Source organism: Thermobia domestica, chromosome 3 (assembly GCF_964235325.1).
Source record: "Thermobia domestica chromosome 3, izTheDome1.hap1.1, whole genome shotgun sequence".
Lineage (NCBI taxonomy): Eukaryota > Metazoa > Arthropoda > Insecta > Zygentoma > Lepismatidae > Thermobia > Thermobia domestica.
Genome location: NC_137456.1, coordinates 280,288,045 through 280,314,328, shown reverse-complemented (window position 1 = coordinate 280,314,328; position 26,284 = coordinate 280,288,045). Strand labels below are relative to the sequence as shown.

Here is a 26,284-nt window from a genome sequence, read left to right as displayed (position 1 = left end):
TGCTATAGACAAACATATAAACGTAGTATTTTAATATATATAATGTTGGGGTGAGTTTGTGGCGAACTTGGATAAATGATAGGTGATATCAAAAGTAAATATTTTTTCTTATAATTCCATATCCGAGTACGCCTCATTGTGGGTCCACAAGCCTTCGAAGTTGCTAGCTTGCAACAAGTTTTGTCATTCTGATTAAAGCTATGCGCCTGAAATGTTTATCAACCGCTATACGTAGCTTCTCTACTGGTTGCCTTTCACATGGGTATCAACCTTAACGTCCTAGTAGCAACATTAAACTAACAGGGTGAAAACGACGCCTAAAATGTGGAATAGAAAAATAAAGATTTTTTTTTGAAAATTTGAATGAGAACTGGCAAATCTACACAAAATTTGGAATCGACCAGCGAAAACGGCACGTTTCTAGCATTTGTGGTTTTCGAGATCTTATTGTCGAAAGAACTGGCCACAAACATACAAATTTTTCTTGACCACAAACGTATAAACCTAACATTTTTATATCATATATTGACTAGATGAACCTGCCTTCTCTACACAGCGCATCATTCACATATAACCATGAATACCCTTGTCGTTCCTCACAACATCTGCATACGTCCCTTTACAGACACAAGTGAAAGACGTCTTGATTTAAAAAAAAAAAAAAAAAAAAACGGCAAATGGTACCATAAAGGGGAGATACTTTCGATTATTTATTCAATATCTTCCACCGTTTACAATATTTGAGCCTTCTTCCGGTTGGAGTTTCTAATTTATGTATTCAGTGTTTCATTTATTCTTGCATGCAGTATGTAATAAGAAAATACATTGCACACATACAAATAATTATGTCAGTGATATGTGGTGTTCATTGGGCAACACACTCCAAACAATAAAGATTCATCTTAGACTGGAGAAATGATTATCCTTCGTTTTTCACTATCATTTGGCAATGAAACAAACGCCTGAGAGGTATACTACTCCCGTATACAATTATGTGGTGTTGAAATATAACTCGTAGGATATGATGCTTTACTTTCTAAAAGGCCAACATTTCCAGTACACCTAAAAAATGTAATGAAGAAACAACGGCCACGTTTTTTAAATATTCAATTAGAGTTGAACAATCTACTCAAAATTTGCAATCGATCAGTGAAAACGGCATCTTTCTAGAGCCTATGGTTCCCGAGAACTCACTGTTGAGAGGGTTGGCCACAAACATATAAACGTCCATAAACATATAAACCTTTCTTGACCACAAACGTATAATATATAGATATTTCTACTTTTTATTATTACATGAAATATTACATTGATTACATGGTAACATTAATAATAATAATTACAGTTACAATAATTGTCAACTACAGTACTGTTTCTTTAATATTTGGTGGAACCGCCTTTGACCTTTATCAGTGCTTCGATTCGTCTTGTTAATTCTTTTTAATTTGGTACTCCTGGTATGATAAAGGCACATATCGAAGTTACTGAATTAATGTAAAAGAATTGTTTTCATCATATAACTTATATTTTAGTTACTGTTAATAAAGTATTTTATGTTTTTAAAAAAAGTCTCATATTTACCATTCCATGATTCTTTTGGTTAGATTTAATATACGTAATCTAATGGCATGATTTATTATATTTACATTAATGAAAAAATATAAAGCATGTTATTTTACAATTATTGTTTTAAGTGTTACAGAAAAAAAATGTGTGATAACTTAGAAAAGTGATTTTTAGGTAAGAAATTTCAAAATATTTATTCTGTGTTTGGGTACCGTATCTTTGATGGGTCGTCATTTTAAGGCTTGTCCGTATTTTGGATCAAAAAATTATGGCAACCCTACCTAAGAGAATTATATATATCTACTTACCTATCCATTTACACTCTCTCATATATATACAAACAATCTGCAGAACTGATTGTTAAAAAAAATAAAATAGCACCACTGCCAACAATGTATTTCAAATGTCCCTACTAAAACCGAAAATAGAAATTTACTACCATTTCCGGCTTCAATAATGAGAAAATATCACGCCATACAAACCAAACTTCTTCATGTGATGTACACGTGACACGGCTAATTGTTTAAATAGTAGAGGGCACGGTGGCTCAGCTTTAGAGAACTTACCTCTGGTGAGTGGGGTATCCGGTTCGGTCCCAACAAAGTAAGTTTGTGCTGGACAACATTGTGTTCATGGGTTTTCTCGGGTACTTTTGTTTCCTTCCACATTTTCATTCCACCGAATCTTTCACATCATTAACTTGCCTCAATCATCCGTCTCACTAAGCCTAAAGGGCATAATCGTGGGACGTTAAACTGAAAGATTTCATTTCATTTTCTTTAAATAAACATACATTATTAACCACGTTGTTGAGCTCTCTCATGACTAAGCGATTAGTGTACGCAGCTTTGGAGTGGGGGGACCCGTGCTCGATTCCCGGTGGGAACTCATGTGGTTCGGATCCCACGTTAAGCTATAGGTCCACGTCTCATATAACCTCGCTGCTGAAAAGGGACGCTAAACTGAAAATCAAATCTAACCACGTTGTTGGTTTGTCTTTAGAAAGGCAATTAGCTGTTGAGAATTATTCTTAGATCTTCAAATTTTTTTTCCATACGAAATTCCATTCCTTTTTTTAAAATTACAGAATCAAAACAATACCTTTGGCTTGTTCGTGTATGTTAAATTTATTGTTTTGTATCTTATTTTTGTATATGCGTATCATTTAACTTACGCTAATTTTAAACGTAAAATATTTTTAGTTCCGAGTGCCGATAGTGTTTTCGTATAGTCGACACTACTTATTACTGGCTGGAATACCTATTCTTCGCACGGGGAAGACTAGGTTTGTGGGAATTATTTGGAAATTATGTTTGAACCTCCTTTCCTCCATTAGAATGCATATTTAAATCGAAATAAAAAATGATAAAAGAACAGCTTCACTCAAGTGCTAACTAAAGAAGTTCAAAAATTCATTTCAAAGGATGCAGTCTCATTCTTTGTGAAAAAAAAATCTAAAACTTCTTCTCCGCCCTCACAATAGAATACATTGGTGCAGTGGTTCTCAACCGTTATGTCGCGACATACTGATGTGCTAGGCATCCCCAGAGAGTGTTTCGCGAATGTAAAAATTATAAAACGTTTCATAATTAAATAATATCAATTTTGAGATACACTGTACCAGTCAAGGCCTTCAGTAGCAGCAACAATGCTCACTACCACATACAGGCACTCAGTGGCTTATTTACGATTTTGTTTCGGGGGGTTTACTAACTTCAATCATGGAAATGGGAAAATTTTGCAAGATATTTCACTTACTTTAAAATAATAAATAAAATTTCGGGGGGGGGGGAGTTAAGCCCGGAAGCCTCTTAAATATGCCATTACAGGCACTACTTCGTAGAAACTTAATTAGTTTTACATTACTATAATGCATATTATTATTAATAAAATATCCAATAGATGTCTCGTGAGTGATCGGTAACGTGTGTCGTCAGTCAAAAAAGATTGAGAACCACTGTGTTAGTGTAATGATAGAAGTCCAGATTATTTCATGTAATTGTTTTTAAATTATTCAACCGATTCCGTACTTTTTTTTTTAATACATCTAGTTTCATGTCCCTAATCTAAGGGACTTTTAACATTCTCTATTTTAGGCATAATTTTGAACTACCTCCTGGCTTAGAAGACGCATTTTAATTAGTCACATTTTAATAAACCCAGTTCTAGGTAGGTACTATGTTCCGAAATTCATTTCAAACGGCTCAGCGATAAGAATTTGTAAAGCTGACAGATAAACATTCATTCAGCTTTATATATCAAAGATATGCTTCAATATTTCGTTGTCACCTACATTCATTAATAATGATGAATTTAAAATTGCAGATGGACTGTCGTTAATAATAATAATAATAATAATAATAATAATAATAATAATAATAATAATAATAATAATAATAATAAAACTGCGCAAAGAACAAGAATAATGAGAGCAATGAAAAGTGGAAGCGAGAGCCGATCCCAGGACTGCTGTGTTCCTCCGCAACCAGTTGGCTTCATTGATCCGCCTGCGCCTCTGACTGACGCGCAACCTGGACTCCATGACGTCACAACACACACACGGAGAGAAGCTCTCCGCAGCGCAATATAGCCTATGTGTTGGATGGTGTTGTGAGTGAATCGCCTCTCCCCTTGCGTCTGTAGTGTCTACCACTGACTGGGTCAAGATGAAATTACCACACGCGGTGACAGGATAGCAGTAAGGGAGGAAAAAAAGGCACGACAGTGTCAATACAGGTCATTCTAGGTCATACACAAATCTCTAATTAACACATGGACATCAAGGACATTCGTTTTTTCTTCTTATTTTTTTCCTCGCGCATTTAAATCACGGGACAGTGTTTTCTTCTTCTTCTTCTTTTTTTAAATAAAATATAAAATCCCGGTAAAAACAGAACATATTCTCGTTATATGTGTACATATGTGTTGGGTGTGTGTGACGTGAATAATATCTGAAAGAGAGTTGATGTCTTTAGTGTTAGATAACTAAATTATATAAACAGTGATGGACCGTACGAACTCACAACAATCGACTAACACAAGAATCACTGCGCCACTTCTACGAGGTACCTGAAATTTCATATCAAAACAGTCCAATATTTATTACATATATGAAAAGAAAAGAGTAAGATACACTTTGACAACAATTGAAACAAGTATACCACATAACGAAACTTTTCTTTTTATTGTTGTAACAATGGTGGAAGTGCTATTATTTGTAGTTTAAGAAGAACCAGTGTTTCTTGTTCATTCATGAATAATTAATAATCTAGTGAACATAGCTACAAGTCCTGGTGAATTTGTTACAATTATTTGCAAATGTGCAACAGAGTGCAGTGTGTTGTTTTGGATATGATTTTTGGCAACAATCAAAAAAAGAAAATGTGCCTTTTAAGTTTGTCCTTGTTGATTTTCGAAATGAAGTAAATTTCGTTACAAAGTGAAAGCAGAAGAGAAAAAAATCTTAATATTTAAATTTTAAGTTCAGTTTTTTGACTTCTATTAAGCAAATACGATTATGGAATAGCGAGTCACACAGTGCTGTTGTTACTACATGGCCAAAGATCATGCATTTTTCTCAATATAGTGTTAACCGTTTGGCAAGGAATGATAAGTGACCATGATTAACAGGGCTTGTATAAGCTTTTGAGAGAAAACTTTCTTACAAAAACTACTTGTGTAATATGAAACCCAATCGAATCTAGAGAATAAAAAACAAACGACAGCAAAACCGCTAAAAAGGATGGGTATTAAAGAAAATTTACAGCAAACACTGACAGTTCCAGTAGTAACTTCCAGTAAAAATATACAATCATATTCAATATGTGTAAATTAAAGTAGCACATTACATAAAGAAACCGGCACTGCAGTATAAACAAAACTATTGAAAACAATGGTAAATGATCAGAAAGTTGTTTGATAAAAATAAAATGCGCATACCAAGAAAACAATAGTATAGACCTTAACATTGTTAAGGTCTAATGGATAATTGAACTGAATATTTATTCATGAATCAACGTTTCATATAGATATAATAATTATGACAATAATATCGTACTATAGCATATATCAAATCTCGGGGTTATTTGTGTCCATATATAAAAAAATGAACTAAATAGTCTGAAATCGTGCTGTTGCATAAATACTTAATTTAAAATAATAAACATAGTTTTCGTTGATTAGTTAAATGTTTATATAGAATTTTTGTGATTGTAGTATATATAATATCATATCAGATCGTTGTTTTTAGTCAGTAAACAGAAATTTCCAGGAAACGAAATAGTAATACCAGCACAGAAAGACTTTGATAAACATTGAAAAAAAATCTAATGCTTCCGCAATTAAAAGATTTAATAGCTCTTGATAAAATCTTCAGTATTTTTACTTTTTTCTTGCTTTATTCTGTGCATTAAAAGTAAAAGCAAAAGAATTGCGTGCTTCTTAAATATATATACATATTACAAAAGTGCCTTTTGTTTTTCCTTCCTGTGCCGCAGATTAAAAAAAGCCAACTAGAAAAAGAAGCTAAATGTCAGTGTACGATTTGCACTGAATATTGTTGTTATAATTAGTGTTATTTTTTTCTTCGTCAAAACTTACTGACTTTTTAAAATAACTACCAACTACAATATTTCCTTCGCATGCGTCGAACTGCAGCGGAACGCCTGTACGCTATTCCTCCGGTTGTACCTTCTTTGTATCCATACCCCTCACCAACACATAGTCCTAGTCCAATTGAGTCGCAACGAGTTACTAACGAAGAGACAGGGTTGTACTTAAAGCAATATGAACAGTTGCAACATCACCAACAACCACTGAACAAAGTAAGTGCTGTTGGAAGTTCTGAAGTGGACGTTTGTGGTAACAATTGCAAAACAGAAGTTGTAGTCACAGTTTCCAGCAAACATATTCCGACGTCATCACATGCTACTACCACAACTACTAGTAAAAACCGAGAGGTTTACAATAGCAGCAACGGTAACAACAGCCATAATAACAATAATAACAATAACAACAACAACAAAGAAGATGAAATTCAAAGATTTTCCAGTGGTCGAAGCTTGGATGGGTGCGTGCAGGAATACCACCATTTGCCACCTCAGCCGCCACCGAGATGGTATGGCTCAAGGGAGCGGAACAACAGCACGAGCAACAAGAAAACAGTTCGTTTCGCAGAGACGAGTCTTTCAAACCTGGAATCATCGCCATCAAGACCACCACCACTTCCGTTACCGCATACTCCAACTTGGAGGACACGCTCCAGAGGCGTTCAGGTGACACCGCCTCTCTATCATCTTAGATTTCTACCTGATTGCAAAAACCGTGCGGGAAGTTTGTGCCTCATTGGTCGTATTTTAGGTTCGCAGTGTGGACTTGCTTGCCTAATTCTTGCTTGGACATTACTTGGAGCTGGGGCCTTCCATTTTCTGGAGGGGCCACAAGAACAAAGCTTAGGTAGTGAACTTCGCCGTCTTCAGAGGTCCTTGGTTGTGAATCTAGCTACGGAATTAAGACAAGTAGTTCCCCATGAACCTATCTGGTGTGCTAAAATAGAGGAATATTTCGCTAAACATGAAACAATGCTTCTGGAACAAGTGAGCCATGGATATGTTGGGGAAGGAACGATTTGGAGTTATGCTGGATCGCTGCTGTTCGCTGTCTCCTTGATAACAACGCTAGGTAAGTTAACATTACGTTCTTTCGATCATCTAGTCCATTCTTTTCCAGGGGATTTTCTTAAACCTCGCCAGGGAATGAACGGAAATAATTTAGTTTAGCAACCTCTTTATCAACCAACTCTTGATGAAAGAAAACAATTGGTACTGAAATTGGATTCTTACGATACTCGGTACTTATTAAATAATTTAATTTCTGGAGTGTGATATGGGTATTAAATGATTGCAGTATTGATTACTTGTGTTGCATGTGCGCAATCATCTAGTATACCTCACCCTCTAGAAAGTATCAATTAAGCACCTTGTACCCGCAATGTTCATTCCGGTACCGATCCCTTTCTCTCATGAAGGCAAGTTAAATGATGGGTGTAGGTTGTTGCATGTTTGCAGCAATCACTGGTTATACTCCAGCGCGGGTAAGTATATCAGGTACCTTAAACTGGAAGTTCCAGTTTTGGTATCAATAATTTTATTTCATTAAGACCGGGTTCGATTCCCAGTGTGGGTAGGACCATATTGAGTTGTAGGTCCGCGTCTCATATAGTCTCACTATTGAAAGGGACCTTAAACTCAAAATCAAATCAAATGAAATCAAAATGTTTCATAATATTTATGTGCATATGCGCAATTGCTGATTACACCCAACACGAAAACTAAATTATTTCTAAATGAGCATTAATAACTTCAACAATAGCTTTATGCTACAAGTAATTCCATGTATCATTCGTCATTTTCAAATATTGGAATACTGATAATCAAAAATCATATTAATCCATACACTTATTTCTAACAATGTTCTGTACATGAATACATGAATCAAATTGTGATAGTGTGTCGATGTCGATTTTCAGTATCTAAGTCCTGATACTATGCAATTTGACCTTTAGCAAGGGAGTACGAGAATTTATTATACGTTTAATATCTATAAGGGCCGCACCAGGCCCATATCTACGGGGGCAAGGGGGGGCGGGCCCCCTAAACTTTGGCTGGCAAATAAACTATAATATGGTGATGAAGTATAATATGATTAGATCGGCCCCCCTAACTTCTACCGGCCCCCCCTAATTTTTTGGGCAGGCTACGGGCCTGGGCCGCACCCACAGGCGGTCCGGACTCCCCCGAAACTTCCTAACTCTACACACATTTACACACTTTCAGAATAACACTATACTTGTTTAACAGGGAAATGATTGATGTAACTGAAAATTTGATCTTACATACATCTGTGTACTCTTCCCCTTATAAAAACAATCTAATTCTATCATTTTAATAAATATATGTGTGAAAGTATTTTACAATTACTTATCGTCTTTTCGGGCACAGTATAAAACCTGTTCAATACAGTGGCGGATCTAGACCGGGGGAGCCTAGCCCCCCAGTTTTTTGTGTGAAGATAATTGAAGTATTATTTATATATTTTCGAAAGTTTAGAGTAAGCGTTACCTTCTATTTTCTATTGGAAAATTTTTGAAACATTAGATATACCTATTTCTTGTTAACGAAGTGTGGAAACGGATTTCAAACTAAAATTATTTGGGTAAATTCCTAATATTTTATACCTATCATAGTCTAAGTTCTGGCTACCCCGAGTTTTTACCTTTTAGATCTGCCACTGGTTCAATATTCAATATTACATAGGTATAGTGGCTTGTACTATTGGTCCCAATAAAAACTTCTCGGTGTGCACCTATACGCCACTGATACTAACGATCATGCCACTAGTAAGAAGTAAGTGGAAAATTTTTTAAATGTGCCTTTTTTATAGGTCTACTGTCCTAATTTGAGAATTCTTAACACAATGGAACTATTTTTGAACTTATCCGCCCATGGAATCACGAGAAAATGATCTCAAAGTTGGGACATTTGAAGCACTGCTTATGCCAATGGTAAAGGTGCCCATACTTCGATACATTTCTAATTGTACTTTGTACACCAATTTCAGGATGCTGAATCCAATGAAATGGATCAGAAGCATTTTTACCATTGGCACGAGTGGTACCTCAAAGACTCCAACTTTAAGGTCATTTTTCTCGTGTTCTCATGGACGGATAAGTATGGAAATACCTCTATTAAATTCAGCATTCTCAAATCAGTATGAAAAGCACAGTTAGAAATGTATATAAGCGTGGGCACTTTTTACTATAGTGACGATCGTTAGCTCAGAAACGTTGCGTTTTGCCAAGTGACCGGTTATTTATTATTCTTTTGTTTATTTCTGTAGCTATGGACATGGGTTTAGAAGTAAATGCAGAGAAAACTAAATACATGAAAATTCGTCGGAATCGTAATCGTAATACTCCAAATTATGGATGCGTCAAAATATCAATAATAGTTTCGTTCAAATGCATAGGATCAATATTAACAGACCAAAGCTATATTCAGGAAGAAATTAAATGTCGACTAAAAGCAGGGATTCAAAAGCTCTTGTCGACGGAATTGAAAGCTTCAAATATATAAAACGATAATCATGCCTGTCGTTCTGTATGGTTGCGAACATGGTCGCTTACTCTGAGGGAAAAACGTAGACTGAAAATATTTGAGAACAAGGTCCTGAGACGAATATCCGCACCAAAAAGGAACGGGAATGGGGAATGGCAGAAACTTCATAACAAGGAACTACATAATTTATACCGTTTACCAAACATTGTTAGCGTCATCAAGTCTAGGAGACTTAGGTGGGCAAGTCATGTAGCCAGGATGGAAGAAAGTAGGAACACTTTCAAAGTTTTAACTAGAAGTCCACTCGGAAAATGACCATTAGGAAGACCTAGGCGCAGATGGGAACAAAATATTGAGATGGATCTCGCATAAATAGCAATATAAAGTCGAAACTGGATCCAATTGGCTAAGGATGAAGTCAATTTAGAGCTTTTGTGAACGCGGCATTGAACATCCGGGTTCCATGGGCCATATAATGAATTAGTAGCTATAAAACAAGCAGTTCTATTTCTACAGAATAAGTAGCTTAATCTATACAGTGGCAATACTACTCGCTCCGCGGAAGAGCTATGAGACAAAGAGACTTTCAACATTTGTATCTAAGGAAGTTGATTACTTGACGCAATTTTCTCCATTGTTTTATATGGGGAATTACTTTTTCTGTTTTCTTTCACATCAACTTCGGGAGGCGCACATCAACTGGAATTTTAATGGTTTTATTTTACCGATTTTTTCTTCAAGTCTATTTAGCCTAAATGTAGGTTACTTCGTGAAAATTTTGAACTATAAAATTTTAGTATTTAAAAATTAAGTAATATTAAATATATACATATCAACCAAATTCATTGTGAAGTAACTAGAGTTGAAGAAGAAAACACGTCATTAAAATTCCAAGTCATTTTGAGGAAAATAGAGAAACAAGAATTTAAAGAATGATGAAAAACTGCATCAAAAGATTGAGATCTTGACCATTAATTATTTTTTGGATCAGGAGCCACAAAATTTTTGAACGGCGCCTAAATCGACTTTCGTATTTTCTACGGAATAATCACATGATACTGAGTTAAGTGATAGTTTGGGTTTGACTACACTGTAGTTCTCCAGATATACGGCGTACAAGAAAATTTTTGATTGAAATATATTGTTAGTTTTTGGATCAGGGGCCACAAAATTTTTGAACGGCCCTTAAATCGAGTTTTCGTATTTTCTACGGAATAATGACATCATATTGAGTTAAGTGATAGTTTGGGTTTGACTACACTGTATGTAGTTCTCCAGATCAGGGGTAAAAGTTGATCTGAAAAGGTAGGAGAACGCATCATGTCACGCCGTCCCCCATGCTTATCTTTGCCCCTAAAGTAATTTTTTAGAAAGTGTTAGGTCGCCACGTATATTTTCTGGAAGTTGGGGAACGGCGTCCTCCCGCATTCCCCCTACTTTTACCCCTGCTCCAGATATAAGGCGTACAAGAAAATTTTTGATTGAAATATATTGGATCTTTTGGTCCAGTAATTCCACATATAAACCAAATGGGCTGAAAAATACTGTGCAGTGGGGTCTCGTCAGTAGCTTGACGTAACATAAGTACAATTAAGAAGTTGGGGATTTAGAACTGGCAATCCAGCCCCAGGATTTTGTAAACTAAAATCTTTAGAGCAGAGGCAATGGGTTCGTGACCTGAGTTGCATTATAAATGAAACTAAATACTTTTCAATTGGGAAACAGATTGTGTTGGGTACGATATCATCACAGTACAGATAACATAAGGTGGTAAACACCGTTAGAGATATTTAATGCCGCAGTCATCGTGGAATATGCTGCTCATTAATTTATATGGGAAATATTTTGTGCCGAAACGAGACGTAATATTAGGATTATGATTGTGCTGATTTCTTCTGTGTAGTCATTAGATTGTCTCCTATCATCGTGAAAATGAATTTATTTCGTACATAAATATATACTCAACACCGTTAACCTGTCTACTCCCGCTAAGGATTTGAAGGAAATCGTACACTCTCATGTAGGGGAACTTGGTGACCCCTCTAATTATCATAGAGTTATGATTAATACATCGTTGGAAAGCTTATGGAACACAAATTCCAACGAAGTAACATTTATGCAATTCCCACTTTTACGATACTTTTGCATAGCATAGTATTGAATGTTTAAAAATCAATTACTGTTTTGTTTTATTTTATACACTAGTGGATTTAGGCTTTGATACGATTTTCACCTGCAACTTAAAATATATTGTCCCAAATGATTCATTCGCGTTCTGCCTAGTTCCCGTTTTGCCTAAAGGCCCTCAAGCACTTTGTATAAAATATTTTCAATGATCTTATCTTTAGGCAGAACAAGAATACCCGTTCTGCCTAATCTTTGCAGACAGGGAGTTTTATGCGGGGAGGCACGTTTGAGGGAAATGCAGCATCGAAATGCTTAAGTCCTAGGCTGTTTTTATGCAGATCGGAACTCAAGTATTAGAGCTCTGCACGGGCTCGGGTCGAGCCCGCGGGCCGGACTCGAGCCTACAAAGCGTATATAACTTCGGGCCCGGGCCGGGATAGGGCCTTAAATTTTTAATTTAAAAAAAATAATATTATTTCAATAGAGTAAAGAATTACAGATAACACGGCAGTTGAAGAAAAAATAATCATCCTAGGCTGCGGCTATGACTCTGTCGCTTGAATTTAATTTGTTTTGTCAGAATTTTAATTGGGTTTTGCCCTCTTGAATTTTGTCGTGCATTCGTAATAATCTGTTTAGTAGTTCTAACAGATTCTGTAAGAAGAATAACTATATCTTGAAGTTTCATCATAAATTGTAGATGTTATTCTACTTGTTTTTCTCGGAAAAATTACTAGGATACAGTTCTTTTTCAGCAGTGTTATTCACATCTACTTTAGTAAAGATGAATGTATATTTTTAAATACCTGCAGGGAAATGGAAAATTGATTAACTAAGTTGTAAGAAAGCCGTTTAACTTTGTAATTGAAACGAACACGAAACAAACTTATGTCGGTCTAATATCAAGTCATTTTACAATAAAAATTCATTTGGATTTCCAGTAATTTATTTCCAGCGTGCTGAGGCTCGCAAGATTTAAAAGGTACTACAGTTTACATCCTCAAGATATGTTTGGTCATATATTAAGCAAACAATGCAAGAGGATGCATAAGGCTGTCCTTAAGAAAGAGTCTTAGTCTTCTACATCACAACTCATTTTTCGGCATCACCTTATCAGCTGATTTGTCTTCTGTAAATAGCAGCAATACAAAATATCAATATCACATATTGAAATACTTGTATGCTTTAGTAGAGTTTTAATCAAATAAAAAGATCAGATAATGAATGAGAGAAAGGGAAGATTTTATTTTCAGTTTGGTACTTTTGAAGATGGAAGGCTGGAATCACGTGTAATAGACTTTGTGGCTTACGTAGATGCGGCTGCATACTGCTTACATTTAAAACAGTGATGATGAGATCTTGTTTTTATATTGTATTGACTATATTGACGATATGTTGTATTTAGTAGTATTGCTAGCATTTACATTGACAATATAAGTATATATGACATATTGCATGTAGTATAGAATCATGTATAGAAGACAAATCACCTGTCTTCATTCTTCATTTCTCATAATTTCCTTTAGCCTGAAGAATACAACCATGGAACATAAAACTGAAAATTAACATAACAAGATAACATTGATAAGAGACAATTAGAACCACTGCAAGAACACGTGAGAATCTTCCCTACGGTGTATAAAGAAATTGATCTAGAATTGATGTAAATAGGACGAAGTAAATGATTTCAAACCGAGACCATATTTACATCATAAATAATTATTATAATTAGTGTTAGCTGTACTTGTTTTCTGAAAGGAAAGGGTCCGACACTCACTACGAATTGTTATTACAACAACTTCAACACTTTTAACGTATCTATAGACATAGACCCTTGTCTTTAGGTTCGCTTTTTGCTTCAAATATCAACCGCAGAATGACGACTTTGGAGCATCTGTGAGCCAACATATTCCTACGGCTAAACTAAGTGAGGAACAGTCCTACGATCCTGAGTGACATCAGTATAGAGATTGCCTCTGCAAGCAGAGATAACCTAAATGAACTTGCTAAAGATTCATCTAAGAGAATCCAGTTCCACATTCGCTGCAAGATGTTCTAATTAGCATTGCTCACGAGATGAGAAATTATTTTCAGATTCGAGACGAGACGAGACACGAAACTTGACAATTATCTTCTTGTAACGAGAATCGAGACATTCCTCGAGTTTTGTGGGTACACAAGTTCATCCCAGTTCTATAGAAAAAATATATTTGACACTGTTTTACCGTGTTCGGTTCCCATATTAAGATGTAGATCCATGTGTCATATGGCCTAGGTGCTTATCAGAACGCTAAACTCAAATCAAATCAAATAAATTTAATTTGTTTTAAGTTTATATGATTCATAGTATAATCTTAAGGATAAAGTGATTGTACGAACACAATGATACGCAAGTTATTACTATACTCTAACAATAAATGTGATTTTAATGTTGTTATACAATCCCCTTCGTGAAAGGATTTGGGTAACTTCTAGATGAAATTAAGAAAAAAAGATCAGGGCATAAATTTTGTACATAAATTTAGACTAAATAAAACGAAGCGAAAAAAGCTTTCTGACAATCAAGACGAGATTAAAAAGAATTCTTCTAGAATCGGGACGAGACGAATTTACTTCTCGTCTCTCTTCATTTCGTGGGCAACTCTGCCCAAAATGTGCCTTAGAGTAATATGTAATGAAGATATTGAAAACCACGAGCTGCGTCTCTTTTAACTTATGCGCCATTTGAGTGCTAATTTTCTATTTTTCTAATTCATAAAATGTCTGCCCAGGATTTTACATCCGATAGCTGGAATCTAAATTCTTTGCACCTTGAGGCAAACTAGCATAATATCCTTCAATCAGACACTTCTCAAAAGCTTGTTTCAAACTTTTTTAAAAAATTACGAGTCATTAGGAATATTTTTTAAAAAATGTATTTGCGAAATAATCTGAAATGCTGCGCTTCTGATAAAAGTTTAGAGAAAAAGAGCCGGTGTTGCGTAGTGTTTTGAACTTTCAGAGAAAGCACTGACAGTGAGTTTTATTAATGGAAAGGTAGGGAATAAATAGAAACATAGTTGTAACTAATAAGAAGGAAATCAATGACAACGTAGATGAACGCTCTTGAGTACCTAGTTGAAAATACTCAAAAACTGTTTCTCGCTATTTCTTCCAATTTATTAGTACATATACATATCAACATTAAAACAGCAAGATTTACTAGATCTTACTACTTCCCGTTTCAGTAGAAGAATAAAACTGTGATAAAATTTTGTTTTCCGGATGTTGAATGAATATCGGAAGACCATTTGTGGCCTCCTGTTATGGTTTTCCCTTTATGAAAATGAGCATTAGAACTGGAAGTAATATTAAGTTTCTACCATTTGTAGTTGCAATAGACGAATGAAATCAGGGACTCAGATTATTCTTCTGATACTAAATCCATATTAAAATAACTTTAAAAAAATGAACCGACTTTTAAAAGGCACAAAAAGGCATAAAACAATAAAAGCGCTAAAAAGCAGATAATAATAATAAAACGCTTAAAATCAGAAAATTATCTATAAATATGTTTGAAGTCCTGCCAAGCCGAACAAATTATTGTCTAATATGAAATTACTTCAATGATAATTTTATTAGGCATTAATATGTTCGGCTTGGTCCGACTCCAATTATATTAGATAATAGAATAAATTATTTTCTGCTTTTAAACCCTTTATTATTATTATCGTCTGCTTTTCTGAGCTTACGTTATTGTGTCTTTTAGTGCCTTTCTTGAAGTCGGTTCATATTTCTTTAAAGTTTTAATTTTTTTTTACTTCTTAGTGTGCTTTCGAATCGGTTATTTTTTCTTTTAAAAAGTTACTATTTTCTACTTGTTAGCGCATTTTTAAAGTTAGTTATTTTTAATTTTTCCATTTTCGTTAGCTCAGTGGTTTGGTTGGATATCTAAATTAAAGTTAGGACACTGATTATCTATGGGCTTCTTTACGAAACATACGTTAAGAAATCCATGATAATTAACTATCAAAATTACTGATTTTTTAAAAAAAGAATTATAAGTAAGAATTTTTCTTGGTAGTAACTCATTACATTAGTGAAAAACGCTTCAAAATATCAAATGGGGTGGGTGGCATTTGGGTTAAAAATCGCAAGGTATATTGTTCGCAGCGGGGCCACCCTAATATAATTTGACAGCTGACAATTGAGGCTAATAGAAGTGAAAAAATGTTGGAAACCGTGGAATTAGATATTGCACGTGCAGATGAGTGAACTATCCGCAAAACTGCACTATATTTTACAATTTATAAAGACGGAAATGCTGCTCGGGACTGTGAACAAATTTGTACTCTTTATGGGCATCAAAAAGCAACACCCAAACAGATGGTTCATTCGCTTTCGTTCGGGAAATTTCGATTTTGAAGGCGCTTCTCTTAGTGAAAGATAAATCAAGAAAATGTGGATGATGTTCTAGCAAATGTTGCACGATACCAGGACGAAAACAGCAATGGTATTGCCATTGTCCTGAACATCCGTGACTAAACACTGTTAAATCATTTGGAGAATTGTGGCTGAAAAGGTGTTCCTAACCCGTTGTTTATGTGACCCACATTGCTTAGCGAATTTCTGGTTGCAGCATATTTTAGGATATATATTTTTCTCAGATGGTGCAGGAACTATTTGATTTTTTATATTATTATTAATTTCTTTCCAGTATTTTATACGTAAAAGTGATCTTTATGGATACTTTATTCGATTGCTGAAAACCGCATTGAAATATAATCAATGGTTTTCAATACAATCGCGAACAACCCTACATACATAAATACCGGGTACGTACAGGTCAAACTGAGAATCTCCTCTTTTTTAAAGTCAGTTGTCTCTATTACCGTTTTACACCAACGTTATCAGTGTTGAAATGGAAATCGTATATTTCCACCACTTGCGATTGACATACAAATACAGGGATAAAGATCCAAATGAAAGCTATTCTTGGGACTCCCAATCGATTTCGAAAGACAGCACTGAAACCGGTACTAGTAGTAAATTTCCATCGTTTCAAATTTTGGTAGAGATATACGGGTGGAGATAGTATCTTCTCTTGAGATGCTGAATTGGTTCCAAATATATATATATATATATATATATATATATATATATATATATATATATATATATATATATATATATATATATATATAATAGTTTCTTGCTATTTATAACCATCTCTGTTGTGTGGCGATCAACGTTGAAACCGGAAACAATTGACTTCTACTACTTCTGGTTTGAATAGAGGGTTAATGGGGGAGATGAAACATATTCTTGGGAAGATGAATAGATTTTATAAAAAAAGCTTTTCGATATCTCTGACCGTTTTTAGTCTATATATATATCAATATTGAAATCAGACGTAATAGTAATTTTCCAAAATTTCCAGTTTTAGTAGAGTAATATTGGTGAGAATGGTACCTTTCCTTGTGATAGTGGACCTATTAAATAATAATAAAAATATTTGTCGTTACATACTATCGTTTCTGTTCTGTGGCGATCAACGTTAAAACAGGAAACAGTTGATTTCAAAATCACTTCCGGTTTGAATAGAGAGTTAACAGAAGAGATGGAACATATTCTTCGACGCTGAATCTATTTAAAGAAACCGCTTAGCAATATTATTTGTCGTTTCTGTTCTGATACGTGTGACAGACAGACGGACGCAAGGACACACCAGTTCTATAAGACTTCCGATACTTATGTACTGCATAGTTTGGAAGTCTAAACATGCGAAACTTCGCTGCTTGATAGTTCAGAGCAAGATTAACATTTCACCTAATATACATACGGTTTAGAATAGCCGTATGCAACAATCGGGCCGCGGGCGAGTCTCGGTCCGCTGAACCCTTTCATCTGGCCCCCTTTTCTCCTTATTGAAAATAAAGTTCATACATAATCTTAAACTGAATTGACAATATTTCTTCGATAATTGATGCCCACCTTGGAAAATACTGAATCATCCGCGTTGAAATATTTAGTGTAATACGGAACATTGAAAGAGCCTTGCAAAATATTATCTGCGTCGGAACATCCAGTGTACTACCACGGAAAATTGAGAGACTAATGCAGAACATGAAAAATCGAATTTCCCACTAAAATGATAAGTAAATAGATTTTTTCTGCGTTTTTTTAGTAAATAAATATTTTGGTTACCGTTATAACCAGGGCCGGATTTAGGGGGGTGCACCGGAGCACGTGTACCCCCCTCCGTTCTAAAGTGAGAAGCTATCAGAGCAAATAGCAATACTTTTGGAAAATGTAATGACATGTTTCCGTTTTGGGCTTAAAAGAAAGTGGAGCTTTGCAAAAATAATGGTTTAATTCAATTTCTCATACACACCACAGATGTCTATAGGCATTAACAACATTTAAATTTGATTGAAATGTACTGGTAGTTATTGGTGCACCCCCCGTCAGAAAATCCTGGATCCGGCCCTGGTTATAACAGTTTTTGTGTTCCAGTGATTTTAGTGTACAATGAACAAATCCATTAAATATGGCCATTGGATTGTTATGATAATCTTATATATATCTAGGTATATTGTCTCATATACGGCTCTCGGTGCCTGTAAGTCCTCTGTGATTGGCCCACCCCACACAGCAAAAAATGAGGTGTTGCAATAACACAAAATGACTACTACTTTAGCGTGTTAGTTGAGTGTCAATTCAACACCATTTTTTTGCTAGCCAGAGCTAGCTACCCGCTCGAGGGTTACGCCCTCTATGGGGAAGTGGGTGACATAATAATAGGAAGAAATAGGAGTAGTGGTGGTTGGTCTATGGGATGTTTGTCTTACTGAGTTAGAGGAGAGGTATAGAAAATGAAGGAAGGTGGTATGGTTATTATAGAGAGGATTTTATGTTATTTTATTGTATTTATTAATTTCAGCATTGGTAGGTTGAACATTGTGATCTTTAGATCACAATCATGAGGTGAAGATGAGATGGCATAATATGATGTGGTGAAGTGCGAATCACAAACACAGCACAGGGTTATGTTAGTTGACTGAAGCTGGTTAATCTTCTCGCTTAGGGGCTGCTCTAAGTATTGATGAAAGACAAGGGAAAGCCCAGATTAGTGACAGAAGTATTACAGTGCGTATGATGGGCAGATCAGAGGCTGGGGGTCGTCGGTCTTCAATTATTCTGCTAAGTGGAGGTACCTGTGGTTTGGAGGTAGTATGTAGTGGTAAATCGTGAAAACTGCGTATGCATGATAGGAGTTGAAATAGGAAAGTCTATGTGGGCATTCATGGTGTCTATGAGAAGCGGATGACGTTCATACAGGTGTTTATCGATATATTTAAGAGGAGAGATTCGAGATGGAAGAGAATATGGTATTGTAAAAAAGGTATTCTTTCGTACAATTTGCATGTTGGACTTGGTAATTTTATCCTATAAGCAATGCGGAGTAAATGGCGTTCTAAGATCTTTAATGTGTCATAGAAGGATGGTGGTGCGGCGATCTAAGCTAGATTAGCATACCTCAGAACTGGACGCAAAAAAGCTTTATAAGTATTTAACACAGCTGTAGAACTGAGACCCCAGATAGTGCCCGTGAGACGTTTTAATAAATTGAGCCGGTTGAAGCTTTTGTAATCACATCCTGTAAATGTGGTTTCCAAGTGAGATGTGCGTCTAAGGTGAGGCCGAGGTATTTGACAGATTTACTGAGTTGAATACGGGTATCATCGACTGTGAGATGAAGTAGGTTGAATTTTCGCTGGACCTTTGTGCGTTTTTGGGCGGCAAGAAAACTATAGTCTGGGTCTTTAGAACGTTTATCTTGAGGCGCCAGTTTTCACACCAGTTAATAAACGAATCTATGGCGGACTGGATTGATATGTGAAGTTGGTGAACAGTTTTACCAAGTGCTAGGAAGGCGGTATCGTCTGCGTATTGGAAAACATGGACGTTCGTAGGTAATGGTGGTAAGTCAGCCACATAAAGAAGATAAAGCAGAGGGGATAGTGAAGATCCTTGGGGTACACCAAAGTAAAGGAATATAGGATGAGAGAATGTGTCGTTAATAGATACGTATGCCAAGCGACAATGCAAACAGTTATAGACGAATCGAGTATAAGCAAGAGGAAGCTGGAAGTTCAAAAGTTTGTACATAAGTCCGGCGTGCCATCTTTATCAAATACTTTCTCCAAATCAAATAAGGTAAGGCAAGATGGTCGTGATGTATTATAATGGTTGGTGATGTGATTGAGGAGACGGAGTAATTGGTCGTTGATGCTACAATTTGGGCGAAATCCAGCGTGCGAACGTGGTAAAAGATTATAATGAGTAAGTTGGACATGCAGTCGTTGAACTAAGATTTTCTCGAGAATTTTGCTGAACACAGGCGTTAATTGAATAGGGCGATATGAAGAAATACTGTCGACTGGTTTATTAGGTTTGCGAAACATCAGAATTTTAGACGGCTTCCATTGTGATGGTATGAATCCAGAACGTAAGATGAAAGTATAGATTAGTGAGAGAAGGTAGAGGACTGCATATGAACTTTCCTTAATATGGCGATAAGAGATTGAGTCTATACCTGGGGCTATGTTATGTTTTCTTCTAATGGCTGAAGTAATATCATCAGGAGTGATGGCCGTTGTTAGTGTTCTATGAATATTCAGCTGTTGTTACTGTTCGGATGAAGATGAACAGATGAAAAATCAAAGTGATCCACCGGATGATTATGAATAGGACAGTCAAAAATAATTGGTGTGAAGATATCCTGAAGATATGTGGCAAAGGAATTTGCTTTATCGAGATCAGAGTGAGGAGGTGTGTCGTTAAGAATGAGTGGATATGACGTTCTATTTGATTTGCCAGAAAGACCATTCAGAAGTTTCCAGTAACGTGACGGGTGGGATGTCTCTGAAAGAGTGTTGCAGGTTTTTACCCACTGACGTAATTTATATGCTTTAACATAGTTTTGAACTGTCCGTTGAAGAACTCTGTGATGGCGAAGAGCCTCTCGACTTCCTGTATGAATATAGTGTCGCGATCGCTGCACCATGGCAAGATATTGCGGCGGGTGTTTAAGCTTATATTGCGTATATTGTGATTGTGGTATATATTGTGCTGAGGCATGATTAATATGGCCTGTAATAGTATCCAACAGACGATATAGTTCGTCTTCGGTAGTAGGTGGATCAAGGCCTTCTAGGTGTGTTGAAAGATATAAACGATATTTCTCCCAGTCTGTTTTTTCATATCTTAAGATCATATGATGTGGAGTTGGATCAAGAAGTCGAGGAGTGCGGCATTAAATGAATAGCTTGATCGGTACATGATCACTTCCTAAAGGATCTAAGACGTCAAGTGTTGTGGGCTGAGTTAAGATAGCTGAAGTAATAGCTACGTCAGGGGCCGTCTTTGAATCTGGGTGTGTCGGTTTTGGTAGTTGATGACATGTGCGTGTTGTAGCAGTGGTGATAAAGTTCACAAAATTCGTTTTGTCTCTAATAGAACGACTATGAATATTGATGTCAGCTAAGATGTTATAGCGCTGAAAGGAGTTTGAAATATACTGAAGGAAGCCCAGAGGGATTGGGTGGCTGGGTGATTAGATGTTCTGGTAGATTCTGTGCTGGACATGTATGTATGCGATATGGCATATGAGGTGACTAGGCGATAGCAACGCCACCATTCGCACGTCGTGCTGGTAAAATGCTGTCTTTGCGGATTAATGTGTAGCCTGAAATTTTGCATTGCAATTTTGGAGTAAGATGAGTTTCGTTCAGTAGGAAACCGTTTGCTTTTTCTTCCAGAAGGAGTTGCTCGAAAAGTGGTATGTGAGTGAAGGTTGAACGAATATTTAAAAAGAGAAAGACTAAACATAATGCTCATGGCATGATGGAATTTAATGGCTTTGTTGAGATGGAAAAGTATGAAAGTAGGCCGTAAGTCCATTGTAAGTTGCATGAAATTGAAGGTGAAAGACTGATTGGGCAGCGAATTGAACGTGTTGCAAAACTAGAGACGTGCGAACGGATGTATGTTTTGAAGTGTGAGAGTGATGAAAGCTAGGAGTTGTTTGATTGTTATAGGTTGATCTGAGGTAGTATTAATGTCAGAACTTTGATTTTGCACATCATGCATGCGGAGAGGAACAACTAATCCAGGCTGTGCTTCTTGAGGAACAGGTTTCGATTTGCATTTGTAACTATAAGCAGGATGCCGTTCGTGACAGATAGGACAGTCAATGTGGTTGTTGCATGTTTGGACAGGTCCGGGTGTAGTGGGGACCACCACAGTAACCACATTTGAAAGTATTAGTGCATTTTGATGTTGGATGTGTATACTCCTGGCAGCGGTCGCAATGTATTGGTAAAGGGGCTGGAGTTTTTGATGGTTCGGCTCTGTGTCGTGTCTTGTAGATATATGCTCCGTATTCCAGTAGATCATCAATAGTATCTTGTGATTCGGTCAAGACCCGGACCGTATAAGTAGCTCCTTGGTTGTTACGGATGCGAAGGCATTTCTTGAATGCGCACCCTTCTTGACGTAATTCTTCCTCAATTTCTTCGCTATACGATGGATCCACTCCGCGAATGACCACAGATAGTGTAGGAGATCGCCTTGGTGGCGGCAGTAGTTTGGTACGTTGGTCCTGGAGTTTCGTAAGTTTTGCAGTCCTGCCGAAGATTTCGAAACTGTGCTTGTCTCTGATTGTTGTAGCAAAATGCGGTAGAGGTGATTTTATGATGTAGCCGTTTTGTGTTTGAACAATTTGTAAGATTTCTGTGCGTAGTCGGTATTTAAGAATTTGCTGAAGTAACAGTTTGGTGTTGCGGAATTTTGGACCAAAGTATTGTAGTAGAAAATTATGTACGTCCGGTTGAGGTTTGTGACAGAGTTGCTGGATGCTGTCTACTATCATGAATCGGGAACTGTCATCGGAACTAGCAATACTGATGTTATCGTCGTGGTGCTTCTTGTGAGGTGGAGATGTAGATGTAGATGCTATGTTGCCGTTATCCGTAGTCCCACTATTCTCGTCTGGTCGTGGTGTTTCAAATGTATTCTTGTAGCTCTTTCGTTTCTCTACTTTATGAGGAGCCACAGGAAGGCCTAATGATGTAGGAGCTGCCGCAGGAAGACTCGGATGTTGCCCGCTGGCTATTGTGGTCAATGAGGATGGTGGATAGATTTAGGATTTAAATTTCTGGGCTTTCGGCATCTAAGGCCATTTAGCCCTTCACGTTTTGAGGGAATGCCTGGTGTGAATGAGGAAAACCTAGGAAAATCTCAGTCAGGGTAGCTGGCCTTAAAAAAGCGTTTTACACTTTTTCGACCGAGTGCCCCCACCGGGAATCGAACCCGGGACCGTTCGCACCGAAGGCGAGAGCGTTAGCGACTACGGGGGTCCTGATGGTGGATAGAAAACCAATGATCGAAATGTAGTATATTGAACGAAAGATGATGAAAGGGATGATGAAGCTAAGCTTCCAAAAATATGCACACTACCGTGTACGGTAGTGCAGTCTCCACTTGGGTGAAACCCTCTATCTTTCTCACCCTCTCGCCCGCCACTGAGAACTGCCGGGCTTGTGTCCACAAGCTCGTAATATCCTCAGTCTGGACTTGACACTGTAAACAATGCTTCAAATGATAAAGCTGGAAACCAGCAAAGTATGAAAGACCAAACACATCGCCTTAGAGCATATCAGAAATACCTCCTTACTGGCTGTGAGTATTTGCATTGCTTTTTATTGGTTGGTATGAGCAAAGTTTTGCGGAATATATTTCGCATTTATGGCAAGTAACTAATAACATTCTATGTTTTCTTTTCTTTTTTCTTTTTCTTTTCTTTTTTTTTGTAGAGAATAGTGGTTGGAGCTAACATTTTATTTCTGTATACGGAAGTATGAGGGCATCTTATTATGAGTGGGACAATCTTTATTTTTTTTTGGTAATTGGAATAAACGTTAGTTAGATATAATCTGCCACTAGAGGGTTTCGCCCTATCTCTTGGCCTGGGGTTTGAGATCATCAATTATTCTTTATTAATATTATGGTCGGTCAAGGAGCTGTGAAAGAAATATTTATTTTAGTCGTTAACAAAATCAAAATATAAAGATTATATCAAAATAAAAGATTAATTTTATATATCAATATCATAAACAAAACGAAATATGAAAACAAAATGTTATTAAACAAAACAATATTAAACAAAGTATGAAACTAGTAAACAAAGTGCAAGTGCAGAAAAATAGCATAAGTGCAAAAAAGTGATAATAGAAGTAGAGCAGAATAAAATTTTGTGAAATGTATAGTACAAATTTAGAAATTATAGTATAAATTTATGACAAATGAATAGTGATGAGTCAAATGCTCTGGACATCACAACACAGTAGATGAATGTTAGAACAGACAAATGAAAGACATATGGATAGCCCTTATTAGTGGTGTGGAGAAACAGTCCTATGATGGGAAAAGATGAGGAATATGTTGCTGGATAAGTTGGTGACGAAAGAATGCTGTGTGATGATGATCTGCTGGAATATTGCGGAGATATATTTTAACCAGGACACTGAGTGGTGTATAACAGTATTTATATGCGGATTCTTGTTGTAAGTTTGTAAATATTGTATCAAGAAATATATCCTCACAATTCTGGAGATTCTTGGCTATAAATTTCTCACGCAAGTTGGCAATGTGGTGAACGATCGGAGGAAAGTCAATTTTATCATATAGGTCAGTATTGTGATAAGGAAGTTTGATCCGATATGCTAAACGAATGGCATGTCGCTCGAGAATCTCAAGTCTGCTGTAGAATTTGTGTGGGGCTGAACACCAAGCTATGTGACCAAAAGTAAGGACACTCCTCATAAATGCTTTGTAGGTGTTAAGTAGTAATTTAGAGTTCAGTCCCCAGTTCTGACCACCAAGGCGACGAAGAAGTTGTAATCTGTTTTTAGCCTTCGTAACAATTTTTTGTACCTGAGGTGTCCATCTCAACTTATCATCGAAGATGATACCAAAGTATGTAACAGTTTTAGAGGGGTGAAGAAGGTGATCGCCTACTCGTATCTGCAACATACTTGGATTACGCCTAACTTTACTACGGCATTCTGTTGGTAGAATAACTAGTGTCTGAGTTTTGTCTTCGTTTACTGGTAGTCGCCATTTACGACACCATTCCAGAAAAGGTGTAATCGTAGTCTGCAAATGTATGTTAATATGTTGTATTGTTTTGCCTAGTGTTAGAAAGGCTGTATCGTCAGCATATTGGAACAGATAAGTATTCGGCGCTGGAGATGGCAAATCTGAAGCATACAAGATGTACAAAAGAGGCGATAAGCTAGAACCTTGTGGTACCCCCGTTTGTGGAAATACTGGATGGGATAGAGAGTTATTGACGCTGACATAGGCAATACGGCTAAGTATGAACGAATAAATAACTCTGAGATATGAGAGAGGAAGACTCAATTTAAGCAGTTTATAAAATAATCCGTAGTGCCAAATCCGATCGAATGCCTTTTCAAGGTCCATCAGTATAAGACAAGACGGAAGAGATTTATTGTAGTGGTTGGTTAGGTGAAGTAACTGATCATTTATACTGTAATAGGGTCTAAATCCAGCCTGATGAAATGGTAAAAGTTGATGATCAGTGATATAGGGATGTAAACGTAAGACTAGTATTTTTTCAAAGACTTTCCCAAGTGTGGACGTTAGTTGGATTGGAAGAAATGATTGCACAGAATGTGCTGGTTTGTTCTGTTTCAAAAACATACAGACTTTGGATACCTTCCAATCGGAAGGATAGTAACCTGTTGGAAGTATAAATGTATATATTGTAGCCAGAAAAATGAAAAAGTTGGCCGAACATTCTTTCAGAAGTCTGTACGATATTTGGTCAAAGCCGGGGGCAGTGCTACGTTTCCGTTTAATGACGGATAGAATATCTCCAGAAGTGGTTTCCTGAGTTAAAGTATCATTGTTGTCTAACCTGTGATGGATGGAAGGCTGTAATAGCTGGTTTATTGTTTCTTCGGTAATTTTGGGACTGCTGCGGTGAATACAGGTCGGAGGTGTAAAGACAGATTGGAGATGGCCGGCGAAAGCATATGCTTTCTCATTGTCCGTGTGTAAAGGTTGATCATTCTGTATAAGAGGATAAGATGAATTTACTATTTGCCCAGTTAGAAGGTGAAATTTTTTTCCAATATTTCGTTGGATGTGACTCTGTGTTCAGTTGATTACAGGTTTTGCTCCAGCTAATCCGCTTGTGAACAACAATATAACTATGCACCGTCGTTTGCCACCTACGGGCTTGCCTTAGGTACTCTGGGTTTCGTGTTTATTCGCATTCTCGAAAGTAATAGCGAGATTTACGTACGAGAGCCAAATATTGAGGAGGTAATATTGGCTGATATGTTTTACCTCTATACTGAGGTATATGTTTGTCAGCGCTATTTCTTATAGCCTCTACAATGCTA

The 26,284-nt window shown here is 36.6% G+C and overlaps 1 protein-coding gene across 1 annotated transcript in view; it reads left to right on the top strand.

The window, feature by feature from the left end:
• The first annotated feature begins 4,182 nt into the window (after positions 1-4,182).
• Positions 4,183-26,284, top strand: part of LOC145681088 (uncharacterized) — a 137,544-nt gene continuing 115,442 nt past the window's right edge. The window contains exon 1 of the mRNA XM_081752463.1: positions 4,183-7,245. Coding sequence (XP_081608589.1) covers positions 6,207-7,245 — 1,039 coding nt within the window. The 5' untranslated portion in view covers positions 4,183-6,206. The remainder of the gene's footprint in view (positions 7,246-26,284) is intronic.